Genomic DNA, 21,406 nt, shown 5'->3' with positions numbered 1-21,406 from the left:
TGCGTGTGGCTTGAAACCGAAACGAAAACCGAACATATAGCGCAGCTAATTCGCACGTTGATTCACCACGCTAAATCGGCCCTCATTTGTTATTGCGTTAACTAGCCCTTTCGAGTATATTAAGTAACGACAGCGTCACAATGTTCACAACGGAGAATCCTACATCGGTAAGTACTTTACCTAAAAACGCACCATGCACCTTGTTAGTCTGTTCTGAAGATTGAAGACATTCACAAAATTATGGGCACTCACCTGCTACGTCTGCATGATGCTAGACATTCCAGTTGAAGATATTTTCGGTCCAACATGTCCACGGGCCATGCCTTCGTGTTTACGTATTGGTCTTCCGGGCGTCCGTGGGTGAACTTTAAATGGAGGGGCGCTTTTGGCGCGTCATAATGTGACTGCCACGACGCTTTTTCGTAGGTGGCGGTGGCGTACGGTGTGCGAACCTTGGCTCGGCTGTTCTCGGTGGTGGCGCTGTTTCCCATCATCGAGCAGTTCGGATACCCCGTTTCGTGGCGGCAGGCCGTGGTAACGGTCTGGATGGGACTGAAGGGCCCGCTTAACATCACCGTCGTCACGTTCCTGTACCACCACCAGTCGACTATAAATGTGGAGTACGTTGGCAATGTAAGCACCTGGTTTTCGTTTTTCGTTCAGGACAATGAAATTGCAGCTCACCAGAGGAGTGGTGTTGAATATTCAACGTTGGCTGGGGGAGGGGGAGGGGGAGAGGGCATGGAGGGTTAAAGAGCTGAAATATTTTTCTCTTGCGGTCGACTGAATGGACGGATCAAGACGCTTCTCCTTAGTGTATGCAACATACGTTGTTAACCTGCGTGCACTGCCGCGGACAGCTGTGTGGTTACGTTGTTGCTGCCCCATCTCTGACCTCTCCGTGCACCCGTGATTCGCTTCTGGAAAGTTCAGTTCAGTTCAGTCGTTCAGTCGTGTCCGACTCTTTGTGACCCTATGGACCATGTCGCGCTACGCTTTCCGGTCTCTCACTATTTTCCTACCATCACATAACTTCATCTGCAGCGCCTCGAAGATGCCATCTAACCATCGCGTTCGCTGCCTACCCCTTCTCCGGCGACCCTCAACCTTTTCCAACATCAATTATTTCTCCAGCGACTCCTCTCTTCTCATCAGATGACCAAAGCAGCCGAGCTTTAACTTTAGAATTTGACCCTCCAATGAGCACTCAGGGTTTATGGTCGACAATATCGACTGATTTGATCTTCTAGCAGTCTAAGGAACTCTCAAGAGTCTCCGCCAGCACCACAACTCAAACGCATCAATTCTTCGGCGGTCAGCCTTCTTCACAGTCCAACTCTCACATCCATACATCACAACTGGAAAGACGATAGCACGAGTTATACGGATCTTGGTTGGCAGACTAAAGTCTCTGCTCTTTACTAGGCGGTCAAGGCTAGCCATGGCTCTCTTTCCCAGAAGCAGGCGCCTCCTAATTTCATGGCTGCAGTCTCCTTCCGGGGTAATCTTGGAACCCAAAAAGAGAAAATCTGTCACAGGTTCCATTTCTTGTCCCTTGATGCTCCAGGACTTGATAGGGCAAGGCGCCATGATCTTTCTTTTTAATGTCCAGTTTGAGCCCAAACATCTCACTCTCTTCTTGTATGCGCATCAGAAGTTTCTTGAGTTCCACTTCACTTTCTGCCATTAAAGTGGTATCATCCGCATATATAAGGTTGTTGATACGTTTTCCAGCAATCTTCACTCCAGCTGAAGACTCTTCCAGACCGACCTTCCTCATGATGCACTCTGCATATAGGTTAAATAGGCAGGGCAACAGTATGAAGCCTTGTACTTCCTTGAGAAAAACTTGCTGGGGCTTAAGTGCGAATAAATAATGCGCCTTGTACTTCCGTTTCATGCAGTGATTCATCATTGTAATTCCAACACTTCTACTTTCCCCCTTCTCCTGGCCAGGCTACAAAAAGAAAGAGCCCCATATATACTGGATGCATTTCAAGTGCTGGGAATGAAAAACCAGCCATGCCTCTCAATTGTACTCATAACGGACTCGCTGACCAGTGTATATTTATCAAACTAAGCACGTTGACTCGAATGAATGTGTTTGATTCAAAATATTTAGGTTCAAGTCATTAGGTCCTCTCAAAAAGTAAGTTCTTCCGATCGAGCCATCGACACGAGTTATAAGGTAGATTTTGCCTGTTTGAGCGAAATCATGCTGTATGAAGCAATGGTCATTTTAAGCTTTGGTTGTTTAAGGTTTCTAGGCATGCAAGATGGTAAAGTACACAGCGGTACGTATTCACAATAGAGGTTGATACTATCTCACTGTTCTGCAAACGCTGCCAACACAAATATAACGAGGAGGGAGCGGTGTCAATCCCGAGCAGGGCAAATAATTGAGCACACTGCCTAGTGACTCATACTCCTAATGCCGAGTAACGTATAGCCCGATTCATTTTAACCACCTGTACTATCCTTGGCGTGCAATCAGGTACACCATGGTCAATAACTACTTGATGGAACTGAAGTAATATACGGTGCAGATAAAAGAGCAATTTGTGTCTACTTCTACATTCTTTCGTTCGTTCTGCGGAAAACTCCCTATTTCTAGTATACCGTGCAATGAAATGTTTATATAAGTACATGGATCTCACAAGGTTTTAGCTTATATTTACCACCGTGTTGCTAAAATAGGGTGAATGCTAGTGAGTAAATCCTATTCTCTCAAGCAATTCAATACGAACTCTAGAGGCTGCGTTTGCATTTGTGTAAGCAGCTTGAAAATTGCTCAAGCTCTTGTGAATACAAATATAAGTTGCAAAAAAATATCGATTGGATTTGTTGCCGGCTTCTGTTCAAAGAGGCCGCTCTTACCGGACGCTGAATTTTAATAAACAAAAAGCAAACAAAATAATAAATGGCGTTGCTTAAACCGACCGTTTTCAGCATAGCGTGTACATAAATATCAATTTTAAGCGGATATTGAGGCTGCTATTCACTTGAACAAGGTAGTGACTTGTCCTTTTCGGTAACGAGATCAGTTTTAGCCGAATAGGAGGAAGGCAGTCAAATTATTTTTTTTCCTGGGAGGCAAATGTGCTGTTTGATTTCGGCAAAATGCCAACCTAATTAGGGAGAGGCACTTTTAAAGTTTCCTTTATTTGAAGTTGGACGTTACAGGTTACAAAGACTCTTGAACAATGAACGTGCTCTCAAAGCCAAACTCTAGCCTTCTGAAAAGACAATCGGAAAAATATACATACAGCATTTAGCATTTACAGGGTCCGATTAGTGAAACGTGTGAAAGTATTACACTTAATGTTTTAAACCGTTTACACAATAATTTAGTCCGAGGCCGTTTCCCCGAGCATTTCACTCCATAAGAGCACCATGTTGTGGAAAACATTGCAACCATTAGAGAACCGGTGAGGTACTTAACGGCCCCAGGGACCAAACTTGGCACCTCCCAAATGCGAGGCGGATGTTCTACCACACGAGAAATAAATTACAAAGTGGCACATATGATAACACTGCAACAGTTTTCGCGGAGAAAAACAACTTCGGGGAAGGTAAAAAGTAGTAACTGGCCATGAATCTCAAAAAATAGTAGCAGAAAAATAAACTTTCTTTTCATAAGAAAAAGTTATTGTATTGTAATGAATTTAATTGCGATGGGATATTTGGTCACTGGGGGCTAGGGAAAATGAAAGTTCCTCTCTAAGAAATTTAAACGTAAATACATATTATTTCCAGTCGATTATTTTGGGCACATATAAAATCCTGTCTTATCATCAGGTAATCAATTTTCATCGTGAAGAATAATTTGATGAACTCGTCCTCAGAGTTTGTTTAAGGCGTATTCACACCTGCTAGTCGCGCACCGTCTGTGAAATGTTCAAAGTGAATTGCAACCTCCCCCTCTTGTCGGTTGTACACATAAATCGCTGTTCTCTTGTCGAATTGTTTTGCATTACCCAGCAGTACATCCTAAAAAGCGCACTAAGTGCCGCCTTCTTAGAAGAGATTAGGTGCGGAGCATACACCATCTCACACTGCTCCTCTGGTGTGCGCTGTTTGCTAAAAACATTTAGCTACCGATCGCTCATAAATACCCACACCTGCCGTTGTGACAATTGTCACCTCAATACACCGGAGGGGGAGGGAGGGGGGGGGGGGTAAGGGTGAGCAGGATTATTATTATGTAGCAAGTAAATCAGCCCATCCTGAGTAAGCTACGGCTTTCTTATTGGCATTTGTTTCTTTTTCTTTTCCAGACATTCCTCCATATCGTGTGCGACATCCTCCTAGGCCAGGTCGTGAACGTTGCTTTCCTCGAGTTCATCTTTAAGATTTTTGGTGAGCGGCTCCTCTCCGCGCCTAGTGTCGGTTGCCATAATTTGAAGGCGACAGCCACCCATTAACAGTACGTAAAAGCTAGTGCTTCACGCCGTTTTCCTAACGTGGCGCTCTTGGAAATGCCAGGAATCTTGGAGGTGTCCGAAATCGAGCAACGCACGATGTCTAGCGCCGTCGCCTACCTACGCGACCAAGTGGTGGGGTCTTGCCGGATTCAGGAGGCCGATTCGTACTTCCGGCCGGTCGACTGGAAGTGGGTCCTGCGCCACACAATCGTCGAGAACCCATTCGCCTCGGCGCCAAAACCATGGGTAAGTGGAGTGGGGTACAGCGCTTCTGTCCTAGTGACGAGCATTGGCAAGAGGGAGCGGAGTAAAGTGTTCAGCGTTTCAAAGAACCAAACATAAAGTTTGGAAGATTTTCAGGTCACACTAAAGCCAGAGCCTTTCAATGCGGTATTGAAGAACCATTGTAAAGTGTTCTTTAACGTGGATCGCATGTGTTTGCGAGTATTTAATTCGTTTAGAAATTCATATCGTATTTCCCTTAAACGTAAACTCAAATTTTTAGTCATAGGCGCAAGAAGTTTATTTCTTATCCTTTCTTTTTTTTTTTTTAGAATGCTCATTACATCGACATGAACTTGCAATAATTTATTATGAAGAACCGTAATCCCATGCCGAGAAAAGAGTTGAAGTGAAAGTTACAAAATTGCTGCGAAATGTTAGATACGTTCATGTTATAATAGCCGATTTGAGGAGCACACTACTTTAAACGGTGCGCGCAACTATGGAGGCCTTACAGAGCGCCATTCATTAGCAGTTGTGCTGGAAAGAACATTTTAATAACTTCGAAAATTCTTATGTGCGTTCTCATTTAAGAGGGATCATATGAGGATCTTTGTGGCATATATGACCACGATGTAGATTCCAGTGCGCTATCTCGCTTGAGCAGAGTGGGTAACTTGAAGCGATGTTACTTCGCAGTTCAAGATCTCCAGGCGAAGCAGGCTAAGCCCGCAGGAAATGCAGAGCAGGGCGGAGACCTTCGCGGTCGAAAATGTGCTGAGAATGGAGCAGGTGAGCGACGGTTAATGTCCGTATAGCATCTGTTCGAAGATATAAGCTGCACGTCGTACTCTCTTAACGCAGGTGAGCTACTCGCGCCAGTACCGCGAAGGGATGATACAGAAGAGCACTATGATGACGCTCCTGGCTGCGCTGCAATACCCATTCGACAAGAAAGTGTGAGCATTCATTCCGCTGATAATATCTATGCGGTGCTTTTGAATCTTTTACACGTGCAGCGAAGTCTTGATTTTATTCTGTACAATGTGAGAAATTAGACGAGATGCTTTGTTCCCAAAAGAGGCTAAGGAAGTCAGGTTAGAGGAACCAGAATTGTCTACAGCAGAACTTCTCCGCCTAGAGAAAAATGTAACTCTCTGAGCGATGCAGTATCCTTGCCATGAAGCTACTCCGTGAAGTAGCCTATATAAAATAGAGGACAATGCCATTATGGGTTCAAGAGGTGGATAAGTAGTCAGAGCTGGCAACATCAAATCGACGTTCATAACTGCGATGTTTGCAAAATAGTTGCTTCTAAAAAAAGAAATATGCTGGAACCTAACGTTGCTTGCGGCATATCTAAAGTCGTTTCTTTATCGATGAGGGGAAAAACGCATTTAACCTTTGCAAGAAAAGCATAGCATTTGCGCCACAGGCAGCTTTCCGCAGTATCGCGCTATAATTTTGGTATTACGCAACAAAGTTGTTGCGAAATGAAGACTAGAAGAGAATATTTAATAACAAATGATATTTTTTCCGTCCTGCGCAGAGATAATTAGAATAGAACGAATACGGATATCCTTGAATTGAGCGCAATGCTTTAATCATACTCGAATGCTTATGGAGCATTTGAAACAAATGTAGCGGAATCTGCTGGCGCCTTAAATGTTTGAAGCGACCCATAAGTAATTGATAGGAATTTAAGAAGCAACCTCATAAATATTCGAAAAAAGCCGTGGGGAAGATTTCTTCATTCCCATGTGTCGGCTCAAGGGCATGGTCCCTCGTCACTTCCGCGGAGACAAGTGCTCTTTCAGTGATGTCTTCCGACTCACAAGCTAAACATGCAACGTGGAGGCCTCGTAGCTTCCAATCATCTGTATCTCCCGCATTTTACGCGACAACAATAAGCTTCTGATCTACAGAAAACGCGACGTAGCTGGTGGCTTGTCGATAAATATAAGTGTTCTGGAGAATTGTGATATGAATTTAATACGAAATCGAATAAGACACCAGGGACTTTGGAATTATAGGGCTGCTATTCGACTGAAATGTAGTTCAGACGTGTACATGTACAGGAAGCACAGATTCAGCCACATGACACCTTGCTCTTTCAGGCGCATTCGTTTGATTTGTTTAAAGGAATTAGGAGGTTTTGTGTATCAGATAAAATAAAACTTCAAAAACCGTACCTGTGCTTGCGAAGCGATATATGCAGACCGAATTGCTGCGAAAAGAGCATGAAATAATATCACGCCAAACCCTAAAACGGAGCTTTTGTGCGGATAGGTATATTTAGGAGCTTTTCTTCAACGACTGTATAAGCTTTTTAGAACATAATATTGATGAGCATTCGGGGTGAACATAAGATCATCGACCTTCTGTCGAAGACGAGAGTATGTGGTTGAAGCCTCGTCTGGCATTCATTTTACACTTCGGGTTCAGTTAAACTCGCTCCTAACCAGGCGCTCCTTCGCACAGGTATATGGGCGCGGACACCATCGAATCGCTCATCGACATACCGGAGTGGATCAAATGGACGGTGAGGACGGTCGCAGCAGCGACCTGTGTCCCTAATAGTAATACCTTCAGTGAAGCCTCTCTCATTTTCTTGCGAACCGCTTAGGATCTGAGCTGTGTCCTTTCTTGCAATGCTTCGCAGAAGGAGCGCCTGTCGGTATCGAGCTTTGGCGAGGACCTGATGGACGACACCGAGTCCTTCCAGAGTCAGCTGGAGCGCAACGTGCAGGAACGCATCATCGAGATGTTCGAGCACAAGTACTACGAGCTCGTCATCACCAGCACGGCGCTCACCTTCCTCACGTGCCTCCTGGGAATGCTGCTCAACACGCCGCTGCCGCCTAAGCCGCGCTCGGACGCCATCCTCATCCTCGAGGGCACCTACATCATCCTCTTCGCCGCCGAGATCACCACCATGATAACGGCCTACGGTCACCGCTTCGTGCGCCTCGACAACTACAACAAGCTGGACCTGGTGCTGGTGGCGACGTGCATCTTCGTCTTCGTCGTCCAGTTCGCCATCTACTTCTTCATCCCGGCCCAGTACGAGCACCAGACCATCCCCACGGCCATCTTCATCTTGGCCGTGTCGGTGCGGCTGGTGCATGCGGTCAAGTACATCGAGGTACTTTATTGCAGACGCAATAATACGCGCACAAGAAGTGCCCACGTTTATGGGTAATCTTCGCCGCCTTGCATATTGCACATGAAGTATCACAAAATAGTTTGTCTGTTGTGATGAATGTTACCTTACGTTGCGGCGGTACGCACAAAATATCTCTCAGACGCCGGCGGCGAATGTTCGTGAAAAAAGAAAAGAAAAGGTGTGCTTCCTGGTGCCATTCAGCCCTATCACTAAACCTCAGAATGAATATAAGAGCGTTTGATTCTTTTTCCAAATGGCAAATCCACAAAACACAATAGGCCTGGACGCAGCGACGTGAATTCCTAGTCGGCGTAAAGAGTAATCGCAAATATGGTTCGGTTTTAGAAAGCTTTTATGCACAGATGTAAGTTAGAGACAAAACGTGCAATACACAGCGCTTCTGTTTGGGGTAGCTTTACACGCGGGGTAACTGGCTTTGGCAATGTATACAACATACGTTCCCTACTCTTTTCGTCAAAGCTGTGTTGGTTTCACATCCACTGCAATCATGGTTTCTTCCCTAGCTGCTGGTCATGTAAGACACGAAAACTTTCCTCGACGACTATGCTTATGCACAAAATCGTTCCCAATTTTCTTCCTCAAAGTAGGAGGGCTGGATGAGAGCATTCGCACTATAGTTTTCGCCAAGGATGTGGCCCACATACTCGCACATTTAGAAAAAGAACGGAAAGAAATGTGGTCGTACTCGAACTGCCGCTGCTTTCCTGCTTTGATGGTTTGCTTGTGTGGGCGCTTTATTCAGAAGTGCGAGAGAATCATGTACTGAATAAATTTATCAGGTTTCTGTCTCCCCTTCCACGCAACTATAGGCTGACCGCTTGGATTACAAATGTGCCAGGGAATTTTCTTTTCAACATTGTTCTATTCAAGCGAAAAGTGAACTTTGGCACGCTCGTGGAGACTTCGAGCTGATCAGTCACCGCGATGGTAACACGAACCGTGCTCCGGAGAGAGAACTCCTCTCACTACTAGATCCGCAAGTATATGTAGGCGTTTAATAACTATTCTAGGGAATTCACTTTTGCACTTGCTAATAGCTTTAAGAAGCTTTCGCGCTTTCGCTAAGGAACGCACGAGAAAAATTAAAGGAAACGTTGCATGAGATGAGCTTGCAATACAACTTGAAAATGAAATACTTGCTGCTCTGTAAGTTGCTTGCCGTGGCCATCTCAGTGGAGTCGAAATGTAGCAGGCCCGAATAAATGACATCCAATCTATCTATGACTACATGGAAGAGTTAGAAGTTGTCTCCTTGATGCGGCTTCGGTGGCATAAAGATATCGGTTGTAACTTACCTTATAGTTCCACTCACTGAATTTAATAAGCTCCGTGTTCGAAAATATAGAATCGTACGGGCGAACTTTAACGTCGAGCAGCTAGCCCTTCTAGAAGCAATGCTTCGGTGAACCCATGCAGCAGCATTCTTAGGACATCTATATAACTAAGTAGCTATGTAAGCAAACTGAGTAATTTTTTTGGTGTTTATATATCTTTATATTTATTTGAAATCCTGCGAGATACCTCAGCGTGATTTATGCAGGTTGACTGCACATCGAGGAGGACATTACGTGTGTGAGAGACATAATGATTAGATGAAAAGAATTCACTAAACATTATTTTGATTGCAGAGAACGATAAAATATTACTACATTGAAAGCCACAGAGCGCCAAAAAGTTGGCGAGGCTAAATTTTGGGAAACTGTAGCGTAACTTAAAACATCGAATATCAAAAATACGCATTTCGAAGCTTCATCAATTGGATTTTATGCAATTCAAAGCATTGAAATTGCTGTGCTCTCTATTTATGCGCATCAAATGCATTTTCTGTTTGCGTATTAATGGCGTAGACGCAGTTAACATAGATTATGTGGTGATACCATGTGCACAGACGTCATTTCAAAAATGTGAAAAGCGTGAAAGCCAGAACGCTCAGAGCTGTCATACGCGCGCGTTCGTTGTCGATACTTCGAATGGCCGATTCAGAAAACTATAAAACCGGGATCATCTTCGACGGCTGATGGCATATATTAAATTTAACTATTATCGCACCTAAAATGAATTCACAATTTCATCATTAGCTTAGCTAATAATTAGACTTATTATTACCCTCTTTCAACGTCATTAGTCGATCTGTGTAGCGCTATCTACCTGCAGAGACCACACAAATGTAATACTAGAAAGTTTTAAAACAAATAACGTAAAACCAAAATATGAATTACACAGTATGCACTCTGAGCCTTAAGAATTAAGGAAATATAAAAATTGCAGGAATTATAGAGATTGTGGATGGTTTATATAAATAACGCAAGTATTTGTTACAAAGCTGGGGTGCTACATCAGCTTCATCTGTAGAGGAATGTAGAGTAAGGTTTGTATGTTCTCGACTTTGTCCAGGGAAAGTTAAAGAACCCCAGTGGTCAAAAGTTCCGGAGGTCTTCACTACGGCTTCATTCATAGCCTGAGTCATTTTGGGACGTTAAACGCCATAAACTAACCACCGTAGTATTTTTCCAGAGCATCACAAATCGTCAACGTTCACGCAGACTGTGCGAAAAAGCGATACATAATATATAGATAATTCTTAACCCTTGTGCAAATTAGTTTTCGGCTGCAAACGCCGAACGATGGCTGTGACGTCACAAACGCATTCATATGTTAGCCGCCTCAAAACTGCCACAGGAAGACATTTGAAAGCCTGCCCAAGGATTGGAATTGCAATACATGAATAAGTAATGATTAAATGGCAGTTTTTACGGGCGTCATGTGACCGTATCGGCTCAACCGTTTTCCAGCAATTGGATACAAAACATTTAGTTTCGGAGAATCCACTGAATAATAAATTAAATACATAGCGCACATGAATTCAACGTCGCGACTCATGTGAGCTATTGTTTTGCGCAATACTGCTATATAAAAACGCATTCAAACTTTTAGTGCTAAGTCTTTAAAAAAGTTAGCCGGGGTATAGCTCTGGTTAACCCTAACTGAATTGCGAAAGCGACGGCCGAAGCGTCTTTTGCCTGCTACATTGTTCCCCTATCACGCCCTATCAGGGTAAGGTGCTACAATATTGGTGACACTTAAGCTCATCCTTTACGGGTATGACACGAGAGCGTAAGCTACCAGCACACATTAAAGTCACGCTTCAGTTGAGCCGCATGGACGTGCCTGTGTGTCGTATACAGGTAACGAGGATGCAAACGGTTCTGGCAGGCTGATTCTGATATCACCCTCCCATATGAAAGGAGCGACCCGAGTTGGCAGCTCCTGGCCGTGGCATAGGGGTAACGTGAATTCAAATGTCATGGCAGGCTGATTTTTATGAGGAGACTATAGCTACGCCTCTTCACGGCGTAGCTGCGGCCACCCGAGGTCTCGCTTTGGCTGTTGTAGCATTGCTTTCGCAATAATGTATGACACAATAACCTTGATCGGGCCAGTGTTGCCCTTACACCAGCTGTCACTAGGACGTGGTCATACTTCCAACACTTATATCCCCGCCCAGGGTGTCCGATCTGTAAAAACGAAGATGTTGAGGCCGACATCCACCACATGCTGTGGAACTGCCCAGCACTCAAACCAACACGAATCCGGCACTGAACATAGCTGGCCTTTGAGCAACGAATCCTGCCTCATATGCCACTTGGACGCAGGGACTTCATCGTCGCTCACTTCTGGACTTCATAAAATCAGCCAACCTTTTTCCATACATTTAATCATTTATTCATCCTTCATATCATACCCTAGTGATGCCCTGTGGCAATAAATATCAATAAAAAAAATAACCTTGCATAACGATAACGTTGCAACCGTTCGAAAATTCTTACTGGGCATGTCACCTGCCAGAGCCATGCCCGTGGCTTTTCGCTCACAACGACCACAATACCGACACAGCAAATTTTTCGGCACATGTGGCCTTGCATGTTAAAGCGCTAGTGGGTGGTGAGTGGAATTTGTGCAAATTGCTGGTACATGCCTGATAAATTAACACGCGCAATCTGCGTCGCAGATGGCAGAGGTTAAACATGTGGGTGCCAAAAAGTGACTAGATGCCACTAAAGGCGTTGGAGTTGGCGATTCCTTTACCCCCTGCGATCACCATCTGATCTCAAACTAAAACAATAAAACGAACGTCCTTCCCCAAATATGGCCGAACACAAACGTTCGCTTTTTTCCGCTTAAATCGCAGCTGGTACAGGACTGGCTGCTTGATATTCTGCACCGGTACCTGGACAAGGTGATCTACGCGGCGTACGAGACCTCCCTTGCAATCATCACGGGCGAGGAAGAGGTGCAGCAGAACGTGTGGAACACGGTCAAGCCCTCCGAGCTGGCACTGGACGTGCGCAGCCGAGCCACAAACAATCGGCTCATCGTTCTGCGTAACCTGGTGGAGATTCAGTCGCGATTCCCGGGCATCGCGGTGGCCTTCAAGAGCCGCCAGGCGGCGCAGACCATCCTCAACGATGTGGCTGCGCACGTGGCCGAGATGCAGCGCGACGGCTTCTTCACTGAGGAGCAGCACCGTGAGCTATACCAGATGCTCAAGGATAAGATGATGGGCATAATTTGCGCTCCAAACGGCCTACCTGCCAGCTACAAGCCCATCGCGGTGCTCCGGGTCATCCCTTGGATCGGCTCCGACAGCGTGCGACAGTTCCTCGCTGTACGTGTGCAGCACTGGCCGAGAATTGCGCTTTTTCGCACCTCATGCTCACAAATAGGCGTTTTATGATTGCTGTTGGGCAAAGGCTGGAAGTAACACGAAGCACTTTGAATTAAAGCTTCGTTCTGTGCTCTTCAGGCCGTGCTCGCAGTAACATTGTAAGCTAAAAGTCGTACTAATCCGAAATGTAAAAATGACTGAATATATAATCAGGCTCCACTTTTTTTAAGTGCGATTGGCCATGTAACCGCTGTTTCAGTCAGTGTGCACGTCTCCACAGAAAAAAGGGCAAAAAAGTTTTCATGATGAAAACTATCGCAAAATTTTAAATGACACATTCTTTAGTGTACGAAAAAGTGTTAGTTTAGCTACGGTTAAATCCAGTGTGTACACGATAGCTTCATTACTCATAGTAAAGCCCTTTATTGTGATGAAATATTTTCCTTGGCTATGCTGTAAAAATACTGGCGTGATCCGTGTACATGTTTGTCTTGGTATCAGCTTGGCGCACTTACAATAAAGACTGCATTACGCGTCGCTCTCCTCAGGCTCTATGCTGCAGCCAGGACCTGGCGCACATCGCGCTCCACTTTCTATACTCAGCCGCAATGTGACGTCAATTATCACGTAACATCGAACCATATGCCCAAGTCATAGCTCATCACTTTGACCGTTGTTACCATGGGGTGCGACACCATAGCGACACCACAAGTGTTTCGTGGTTTGACCTCTGGCTCACTTGAAGGTCATATTTCTGTGCACACAGAGCTTGGGTTTATATCGCGTATTGAAGATATGGCTCAAAAAGCTTCTACGACAAACATTGAAACCCTTTCTGCTCTTCCAATAAAATGCCTCTAGACTGTACCAAAGTGCGCTGAGTAAACTCAATTTGTTTGTATTAATCCGGAGATCTCCACTATTGCGTTCCTCATGACGCATGTGTCGACTGAAGCTATTAAACTTCACACTTACAATTCATATTACTTCTGCTCTTACAGATGCAACTCAGACCTGTGGCATTCCAACCAGGCGAGGTTATCGTCGACAAAGGCGCCGAAAGCCCGATACTAATTACATACTCGGGCATTGTCAAGGTGGGCTGTTCGACTTTGTTCCCGAGCCGTGTTGCATTTTAGACCCCCGCCGCGGTGGCGTAGTGGTTAAGATGCCTGGTTACTGTGTCGGAGCATCCGGATTCGAACCCGACCGCCGGCTGCTGCGTTTCGATGGAGGCGAAGCGGAAAAGAATCCGCATGCTGTGCGATGTCAGTACACGTAAAAAATCTCAAGTGGATGAAATTTCTCCAGCTATCCTCTAAGGCGTCTCTCATAGATTGAGCTGCTTTGGGACTTTAAATCACATAAACTAAACCAGATTTGAGACGCCTGTAGTGAATTATTGGAGGTCGTGTATTGGCCTATTAAAAAGTTAAATTGGTTCACAAGAAGGGAAAGGCGCAGTAACTGTCACACTTGCTTTGTGGACACCCGAACCGCGCCGTAGGGGAAGGGAGGAAGGTGGGAATGAAAGTGGAAAGAGAGAAAGAGGAGCCGTAGTGGAGGGCTACGGAGTAATTTCGACCACCTGGGGATCTTTAACGTGCGCTGACATCGCACAGCACACGGACGCCACTTCGTTTCGCCTCCATCGAAACGCAGCCGCCGCGGTCGGGTTCGAACCCGGGAACTCCGGCACAGTAGTCGGGCGTCTTACCACTGCACCACCCCGGCGGGGCTATTGGCCTATTCGAAAAGCTTATTTTTAGCTTCAACATTATAAAAAAGCTTGACTAGCGAAGCTTGAGCGAGATTGCAAGTTATGCCGTTTTCGGGCACGCTCGAAGTATTGCTATTCGGCGAGGAGCACTCGACTTCTCTATATCAGCGTCGTACTGAAATAATAATAAAAAAAATTCAGGGGGCACTTTGACGATCTAGTGCTCGGAGACGAAAGCCTTTAACCAGCCCTGTCGCTGCCTTCTGTTTGGCCACTGCTTGCTTTCGTTTGGTGACTCTTGCTGCTGGCTATGTTTGGCACATTCTAGGCGCGGCACAGAGCCTAACGGTGCCGCTCAAAGCTCTCAAAGCTTCCTAATTATCTAATTGCCAATAACTACTAGCCTAATCAATTTTACATAATTACCTATACGAATGACTTTTCTAATTCTCCCTAACTAATGTTCGTACGCCTACTGTTACATCATCAACTACAAGTACTAAAATCATCCTAATTTTTCTGAAGATGTTTGACAGCTGCCGCGGACGCACGCACGGATACGCCGGCGAGTCGGCTTTCACCTTAAAAGCGTTTCGAGCAATTTATTGCGTGAGAAGGCTCGCAAATGTTCATCACCATAATCCGAAAGTGGTTATAGCATCCCTCAAATGACGTGTAAGGAAATCGGAAAGATTTGCGGCCACGTTGCCCAAGATTTATGCATGCATTAGTAGTGACTCTGTCATTTAATTTACGGGGATACAGCTGCACTTCCATCAAGCGTGTGGTATCCCAAGCGGAAAAGTACTAAATGGCTAATTCGTTCAACACGTCCTGAGAGTCGGCACTGTTGGTGTACTCGCGAACTGATTTGCGCATGCGCGAGGTACAAGGCGCCAGCTAACTCGAGCGAAACGCCGAGAATTGTCCGTGCTAGTTCTCGGCGTCAGCGTTCACGCAGGCGCAGGACACATAGGTCGGCTCAGCCACATAGGTCTCTAATTAATTGGTGTATGGCTGTCTCTCTCAGCTATCGCGTGGCTATACTTCATTGAATGGAGGGGAAGAGAGAGAAAAAGCACTTTATTTACACCCGTCAGAAAGTATGCGTGATCGGGTAAAACTCAGCTCCCCCCACACGATGCCATTTGTGCAGGGTTTGGGAAGCTATCCGGAGACGCTTCTTATCGGCCGAGCGCGAGGTCAGCGGCGGCGGAGTATGAGTGTCTGCTTCTAAAGCCCCTCTATATCTTCTTCTCGACGCGAGCTCCATCGTAGCATGAGGGGACGAAGTCACGTGGCAGCAGCAAGGGAACGCCCCGGTGCAAAGTTTTCAGCGCCAGCGCAGAGTTCTATGGAGATGCTGACTGCTTTTGACACCCACCGTGGCATGGCGCTGACACCGCCGACGCTACCAGCGCCATGCCACGTCGACTCAGGGATTGTCGTCGGAGTTGAGCTTTAAGCATGCCATTCCTACGCCCCACTACTATTGCTCAGTTATCAAAACCTTTAAACCCTATTAAACCGGAGTACCCAGGTTCTAGCGTGATCGCTGGCGGCTGCGGTCTGCGATGTCAGCGCGGTCAGTGTCAGTGTGGTCTGCGATGTCAGTGCACAATGACGTTCCCCAGGTGGTCGAAATTATTGCGCACCCCTTCACTACGGCACCCCTGCCTCTCCGCTTTCCTTTACGGCGCGGATCAGGTGTCCGAAGAAAAAGTGTAACACATCCTTTCCTCTAAATCAATTAGCGATATATTTAACATTTACATGTCGTTTCTACAATGCAAGGTGGAGGGCGAGGTGGAGTATCGTGAGGACGGCGCTCTACCCAACTCGTCATCGGCGCTGTTCTTCTTCAGCGACGAATACTTCGAGGACTACCTGGGCGCCCCCGTCACCCTCGGCACTCTCGGCCTGGTTACCGACGAGCCGAGCGCTACACGCGCCACCACCGAGACTGCGGTTAATGTGAGGAGTAGCAACAGCCGATTTATTTTATTCGATACGTTTTTACGAATCCGCGCACTGACTAGCTCGCCAACATAAACTTCGGCTTGGAAATATGTGCTCAATGTATACAACCATGCAGAGTTAGTAGCGTATATGTTGAACAGCAGTTCTTGTGACGAGAATCTCCACTTCTGGATAAATATAAAAAAGCAGTTGAAAATAACACTGAAATATTTGTCTGACACAACTGATCTAGGATTTTTAATCTTAAACATTGGTGTTTTTGTTGGTAAGGGTTTGTTACACAACCACAGTTTAGACGTAGGAAGACGCTAGGAAGTAGCAAGAATTGTTTGACGCAGCTCATTTCAGATATTTAATATTAAACATTGGTGGATCTCGTTCAATATTCACATAATTTTCGCAATTATTCGTAAACAATAGCGCCTCTTTTGTGGATAAGGGATGTTACACAACCACGGTGTAGAAGTAAGAAGACGGTTCTGTGTCGCCAAGCTCGACCATCTACGCTTTCTGCCAATGAATTCTCTTATGAAGCTGAACGGCAAATAATTAGTGTAATAAGCAAACTGTCTTATTTCGTGTTTTCTATTTCCTCCACAAACTCTTCGATGTAATTTACCCTAATCACATAATTAATCGTAAAATCTCAATAATCGCGTTTCAGGAGTTCACTCACCTAAATAGGGGCTCTAAGAGAGGCTTATTATATATACGCATTTAAAGGCAGTGCAGTGTGTTTTTTTTTTAAAGCTCAGCTATTTGGCGCCCGTTCCTGGGTTTCGCGTCATCGTCGGTGTCTGCTGAGTTGGCCTCGTAACCAGCTCCACCCCCCTTTCATCCCTCCCAGTTTCTTTGTTTGTTTGTTTGTTTTCAAAACCTGTTAGTAGCCAAAGCGGAGGAACGTCAGTACGCTCAGAATTTGCTTCTTTTTCAAATGGAAGACATCTAGAATATATTGAGGACGTGCTATATACATATTACAGCTACAGCTGTGACGTCATCATTCTCAGTATTGTACTTTTTTCCAGGCTTACGTTATACCTCGGAGCCGTGTGGTGGAGGCGATACAGATCTTCACGAGACCACCGAGCTTCCTATACCAGATATGGTACTACGTCGCCAACATTTTCGGCGTCCTAATTTTACAATCTGAACCCAAATACCAGGTGAGTCGGGTGTTATTTGAACCATGTTATCTTATTTAACATTGTATGATTTAGAAAGGCATAGCTCTAAATACGATTGTTTACTGTATGCGACGATATGAGGAACTATAATAAATATTAGACTTTTTAAACGTAAGCGCCCTATATGAAATGTTGCCTCAAAGAGAGTTTTATTAAGAGCGGGCGCAATAATCGCGCCAGGTCGGCAGCCTCCTCAGTCCAGGAAGCCGTGGACCTGAGCCATGTCACTAGTCCGCGTGACGAGACTACGCCGATGTCCAGGCTGTTGCATAAAATGATCAATTTATTTATCTACTGATCTTCACACCCTACAGAACGCGCAGGCTTATTGAAGAGATGCATATGCCGCCACGTCATTAGACGCCGCTGCTGGCAAACATTTGATGTTGGTTTATCTTGTGTATCACGCAGAACGGAATGAAATACAGGTTATTAGACGATCAGGAATAAAATATTATTCGTGATTAGTTGCACCGTGTCATGCAACGCTGTAGTATCCGTACTGCCAGAATATATCAAGTATAATGTAGTATGATATGACATGGTATAGTATGGTATAGTAGGCATCGTATCGTAGGGTAGAGCATGGAATGGCGCAGTACCATGCGGAACAGGAATATAAAGGTTTTAATTCAACGAAGATTGGCGTGGATACACTCCTACTCGGCTACGAATTATTTCTACCATCTATCTGCTGAGATGCGGCTTTGCCAAAAATTGGATTCCTACCAGGGAGGCTGAGCGAACGTGCTTGTTGCTACCAAGCTTATAGTTTAATACTAAGGCGTGATGGTCCCCTCTCCATTCTGCACGCTCCAGACTTGGCCCATGGAGAAGATAAAGATGCGCCTGAGCTCCTTCCTGCTCCCCGACCTTGCTAGCGCGCATGACTTCCTCGTGAGCCCGGACATCGAGGATATTCTCCTCATCCAGGGCACGCTGGTCGACTTCAACACGGGCGACGTGTACGCGGCGCCCTACTACATTCCACGCTTCGTTAAGAGGTTCATCTTTCCCGTGAGTGTTACCCTCCTCTTCGGTCCTCAGTGTTTTAACCCGTACATAATGGACGCACATTTGTGTTCCACTTCGATGTTGTTATTGCTGAATTGCAGTGACGGCATCCATGCATATCAGAAGACAGAGATCATAGACACCCTGTTTTTGATACTCTTCTTCCGATATGAAGGAAAGGAAGCTAGTCGACGGTCGAGCTCACGCGGCTGCTCGGCTTCCGCCCTTGTTTTAATGCTCTTTTTAGCTACAGGTGACATACGGTGCTCTAGATGACAAGTGGTTGTCACCGTGAATAAGTCTGAGCGATTACTTTTTATCAAAACCTGTATGTGCAAATAAGATAGACTCGGGCACTTGTACGAATGGAAAGAAGCCAAACACATCTGAAAAAGAGGTCAGGAAACTGTCTTCAAAAACTGGCGGGCCGTAGGTAGCACACGTGCCCGGCATGTCGGCCAGCCGGACTAATAATGATAATAATGAAGCAGTTCATAATCCATCAAAGACATGGAGGAGGCCCGAAAGAGCAGCAACTCGACAAACGCTCAGAGCTCCATCGTACAAGGCGACAGAAAATGCACAAATACATTATTCACAGCTTTTAACCACACATATAAACACAGATATTCAGACCTGGAGCCATAACATTGCTTGGGGTAAAACCCCAAATATAAATATAATCATGAAAAATCAACGCATGCAATGGAAAACAATGAGACCGTTTTCACAGGATTGCGTAGTGCTAGTGTATTTTGTGTTTAGGTTTTTTAAAGGTCAGTACCCATTTTGCTCTAACGATTCGAGGTTGTCAGAAAGGTGAACGACAATTTTTTCATGATATGTAATTTGTGCGAGATGTTATAAAATACTTTTTTCATTGTGGTGGGCAGAGTATTGGGCTACGCTCTCTGCTAACAATCATAATTCTTGCAGAAACGTTCGATTACTGCTAATTTGAATTTGAAGTAGATTGTTATTTTATGATTATAAAATTTTGTACTCTATCCCTGCCTTTTAGAAAAGGCTCTGTGTACGGCTGTTATACTGCAAGTCATAAAGGATCCTAGGGAATTTTCTCGAACCATATATAGTCTTTTTTTTTTCTGCAAATGTTTACACGTACTTGTCCGCCAAGCTAAAAACCAATACTTTAGATAGCAATCGAATGGAAACTCATAAATATGAGTTTTTACTTGAAATAGCAAAAGCGTAGTATGATGTGATATAATATGATTCCATTCACTCCATGGTAGGGTCCTCTGAGCAGCGTCATCTGGCGACAAATATAAAAAAATATTGTTATATTGATGAAAAGCGCAATTAAAGACCGCCCTTCCCGTCGCTACTGTGGCGTAATGGATAAACGTTGCGTTTTCGAATGCCGAAACAGAGGCAGGATTAAAATTACGTGCGAGATTTTTTCTGCACTCCTCTTTTTTTTTTTTTAGAATTGATAATAAAATTTATTACAAACATACTTCATAGAAGGGGGCTCCATTTTAGATCGCACTATGTACTGATTTTGATTATAAAACCATGAAACCAGCCGTGTACGAGGCGGAAGGCAACTTCAAATGCTATTGCAGCGCTAGCGCTATTTCATTCCGTAGTTTTTTCGGTAATTATTTCCCGCTTTCAGTGGGTGGGTGTTGCCTTTAGGTTGCGTTCAGGTACTTCTGCGCCAGAATCACCGTTTAACTCGCTGACATACAACCAGTGAGGAGAAAGAAGTTCCGGGACCTTGTCGTTGAAAAATCGCAATTACGCCATACGATACCAGCAAAACAAGATAAGCATTTTGAAAAGTCAGCATGGTAACACCAAAACATGCTATGAGAGAAAGGCACACTCAGAATTTTGGTCGTACCAGTTATTGTAGTTCTTCTCGTGAGTTTCAAACTTAAAGTGATGATTGTTTGTGTCGATCTTAGCTTAAAAATAACGGCATAATTCCCTGCGCCGCTTTGCGAAGGATTTTGAAGGTGTGGGTACATTATTCGCAAAGAATAATGTACAGCCTTTGTCAAAAATATACGCCCCAAGGGGGTCGCTTCTAAACACTCCAACTAAGACCCTGGAAGTAATACTGAAATGTATAGGTAAGCATAGAGAAGAATGGGGACCCGATTTGTCGTCTACTAGATTTCGAACGGTGCAGATGCGTACTGAAGCCCCGTTACGGGGCTTAGAAGCAAAACCCTAGGGCTGTATATTTTTGACAAAGACTGTACCTGCACCACGAAGACAAACATGATTGCTTTTCTTCTTCTGCTCCCTTAAGGGTGACTTTACCACCAGGCCGCGGCCGGTTATTGCCATCGTCGCGAACAAGCAGTACAAGCTCCCTCTGGAGTTCGACTGGCTTCGCCGGGTGCCCACCGAGGAAGAGCGACTCGCAGAAATGGAGGCCAGTCGCCGGGTAAGCGAGAGGAGCACCACGGTCAAGTTACGAGTTCTAGCGTGGGAAGAACCTAGATGCGAAAAGCATGCCCCTGCATGGAGCATACTAACCCTCTCGTAAAGCCCATGTGTATACTGGACAGGATAAATAGGGCCTGCAGTAGCTTTTATGGTCCGCCCTAGCAGCTTACTTGAATTGCTTTGATTAAAAGGGTTATTCGTCGGTATTCGTTTGGTATAAGTATAGAAGGGTTTTTAGTACTACCGTGTCTTGACTCTTGAGTTTGTTTCCTGCAGGGCGACATCGGAAAGGAGTACAAGTACTTTGGCAAGCGTCGGAACACTGATCACGACTTCTAGCAGCCGCCACCTCTCCTTTCAGACGCCCAATGCTGATTACTGTCTAGAATTTCTTTTGTTTGCTTTCTAATAATTTTCCACTCGTCATTAATCACGTTAATAAGTCTGCCAATATTTCGGATACTCAATGCGCAGCTTCGACTACATGGAATCACCCCCCACCCCCTCCTTTATCAACGACGCCATGGACCAAGAGAATAGCCGGTGTCAACGGAGCTCACCCCTGGGACAGCAGACTTTTTT

General features: G+C 45.2%; 1 protein-coding gene across 1 annotated transcript; it reads left to right on the top strand.

Annotated features, from left to right (window-relative positions):
* Window positions 1–546: 546 nt before the first annotated feature.
* LOC146185477 (sperm-specific sodium:proton exchanger-like) lies at window positions 547–21,163 on the top strand. Its single transcript, XM_084607832.1, has 14 exons — window positions 547–633; window positions 4,278–4,359; window positions 4,486–4,670; window positions 5,346–5,438; window positions 5,511–5,605; window positions 7,128–7,188; window positions 7,309–7,791; window positions 12,023–12,499; window positions 13,501–13,596; window positions 16,014–16,193; window positions 17,228–17,374; window positions 18,206–18,403; window positions 20,685–20,822; window positions 21,101–21,163. The coding sequence occupies exons 1-14, from the start codon at window positions 547–549 to the stop codon at window positions 21,161–21,163; spliced, it is 2,385 nt and encodes a 794-aa protein (XP_084463958.1).
* Window positions 21,164–21,406: the final 243 nt, after the last annotated feature.

This window comes from Amblyomma maculatum, chromosome 6 (genome assembly GCF_055883805.1).
Source record: "Amblyomma maculatum isolate TAMU_Amacu chromosome 6, ASM5588380v1, whole genome shotgun sequence".
NCBI lineage: Eukaryota > Metazoa > Arthropoda > Arachnida > Ixodida > Ixodidae > Amblyomma > Amblyomma maculatum.
The sequence above is the reverse complement of the archived record's forward strand: the minus strand, read 5'-3'. Positions and strand labels throughout refer to the sequence as shown.

Coding starts and splice junctions, on each gene's coding strand:
- LOC146185477 (XM_084607832.1), top strand. CDS start 547: ATGGGACTGAAGGGCCCGCTTAACATCACCGTCGTCACGTTCCTGTAC. Junction 4,360..4,485: donor GTTCATCTTTAAGATTTTTG/GTGAGCGGCTCC, acceptor TGGAAATGCCAG/GAATCTTGGAGGTGTCCGAA. Junction 20,823..21,100: donor AAATGGAGGCCAGTCGCCGG/GTAAGCGAGAGG, acceptor TGTTTCCTGCAG/GGCGACATCGGAAAGGAGTA.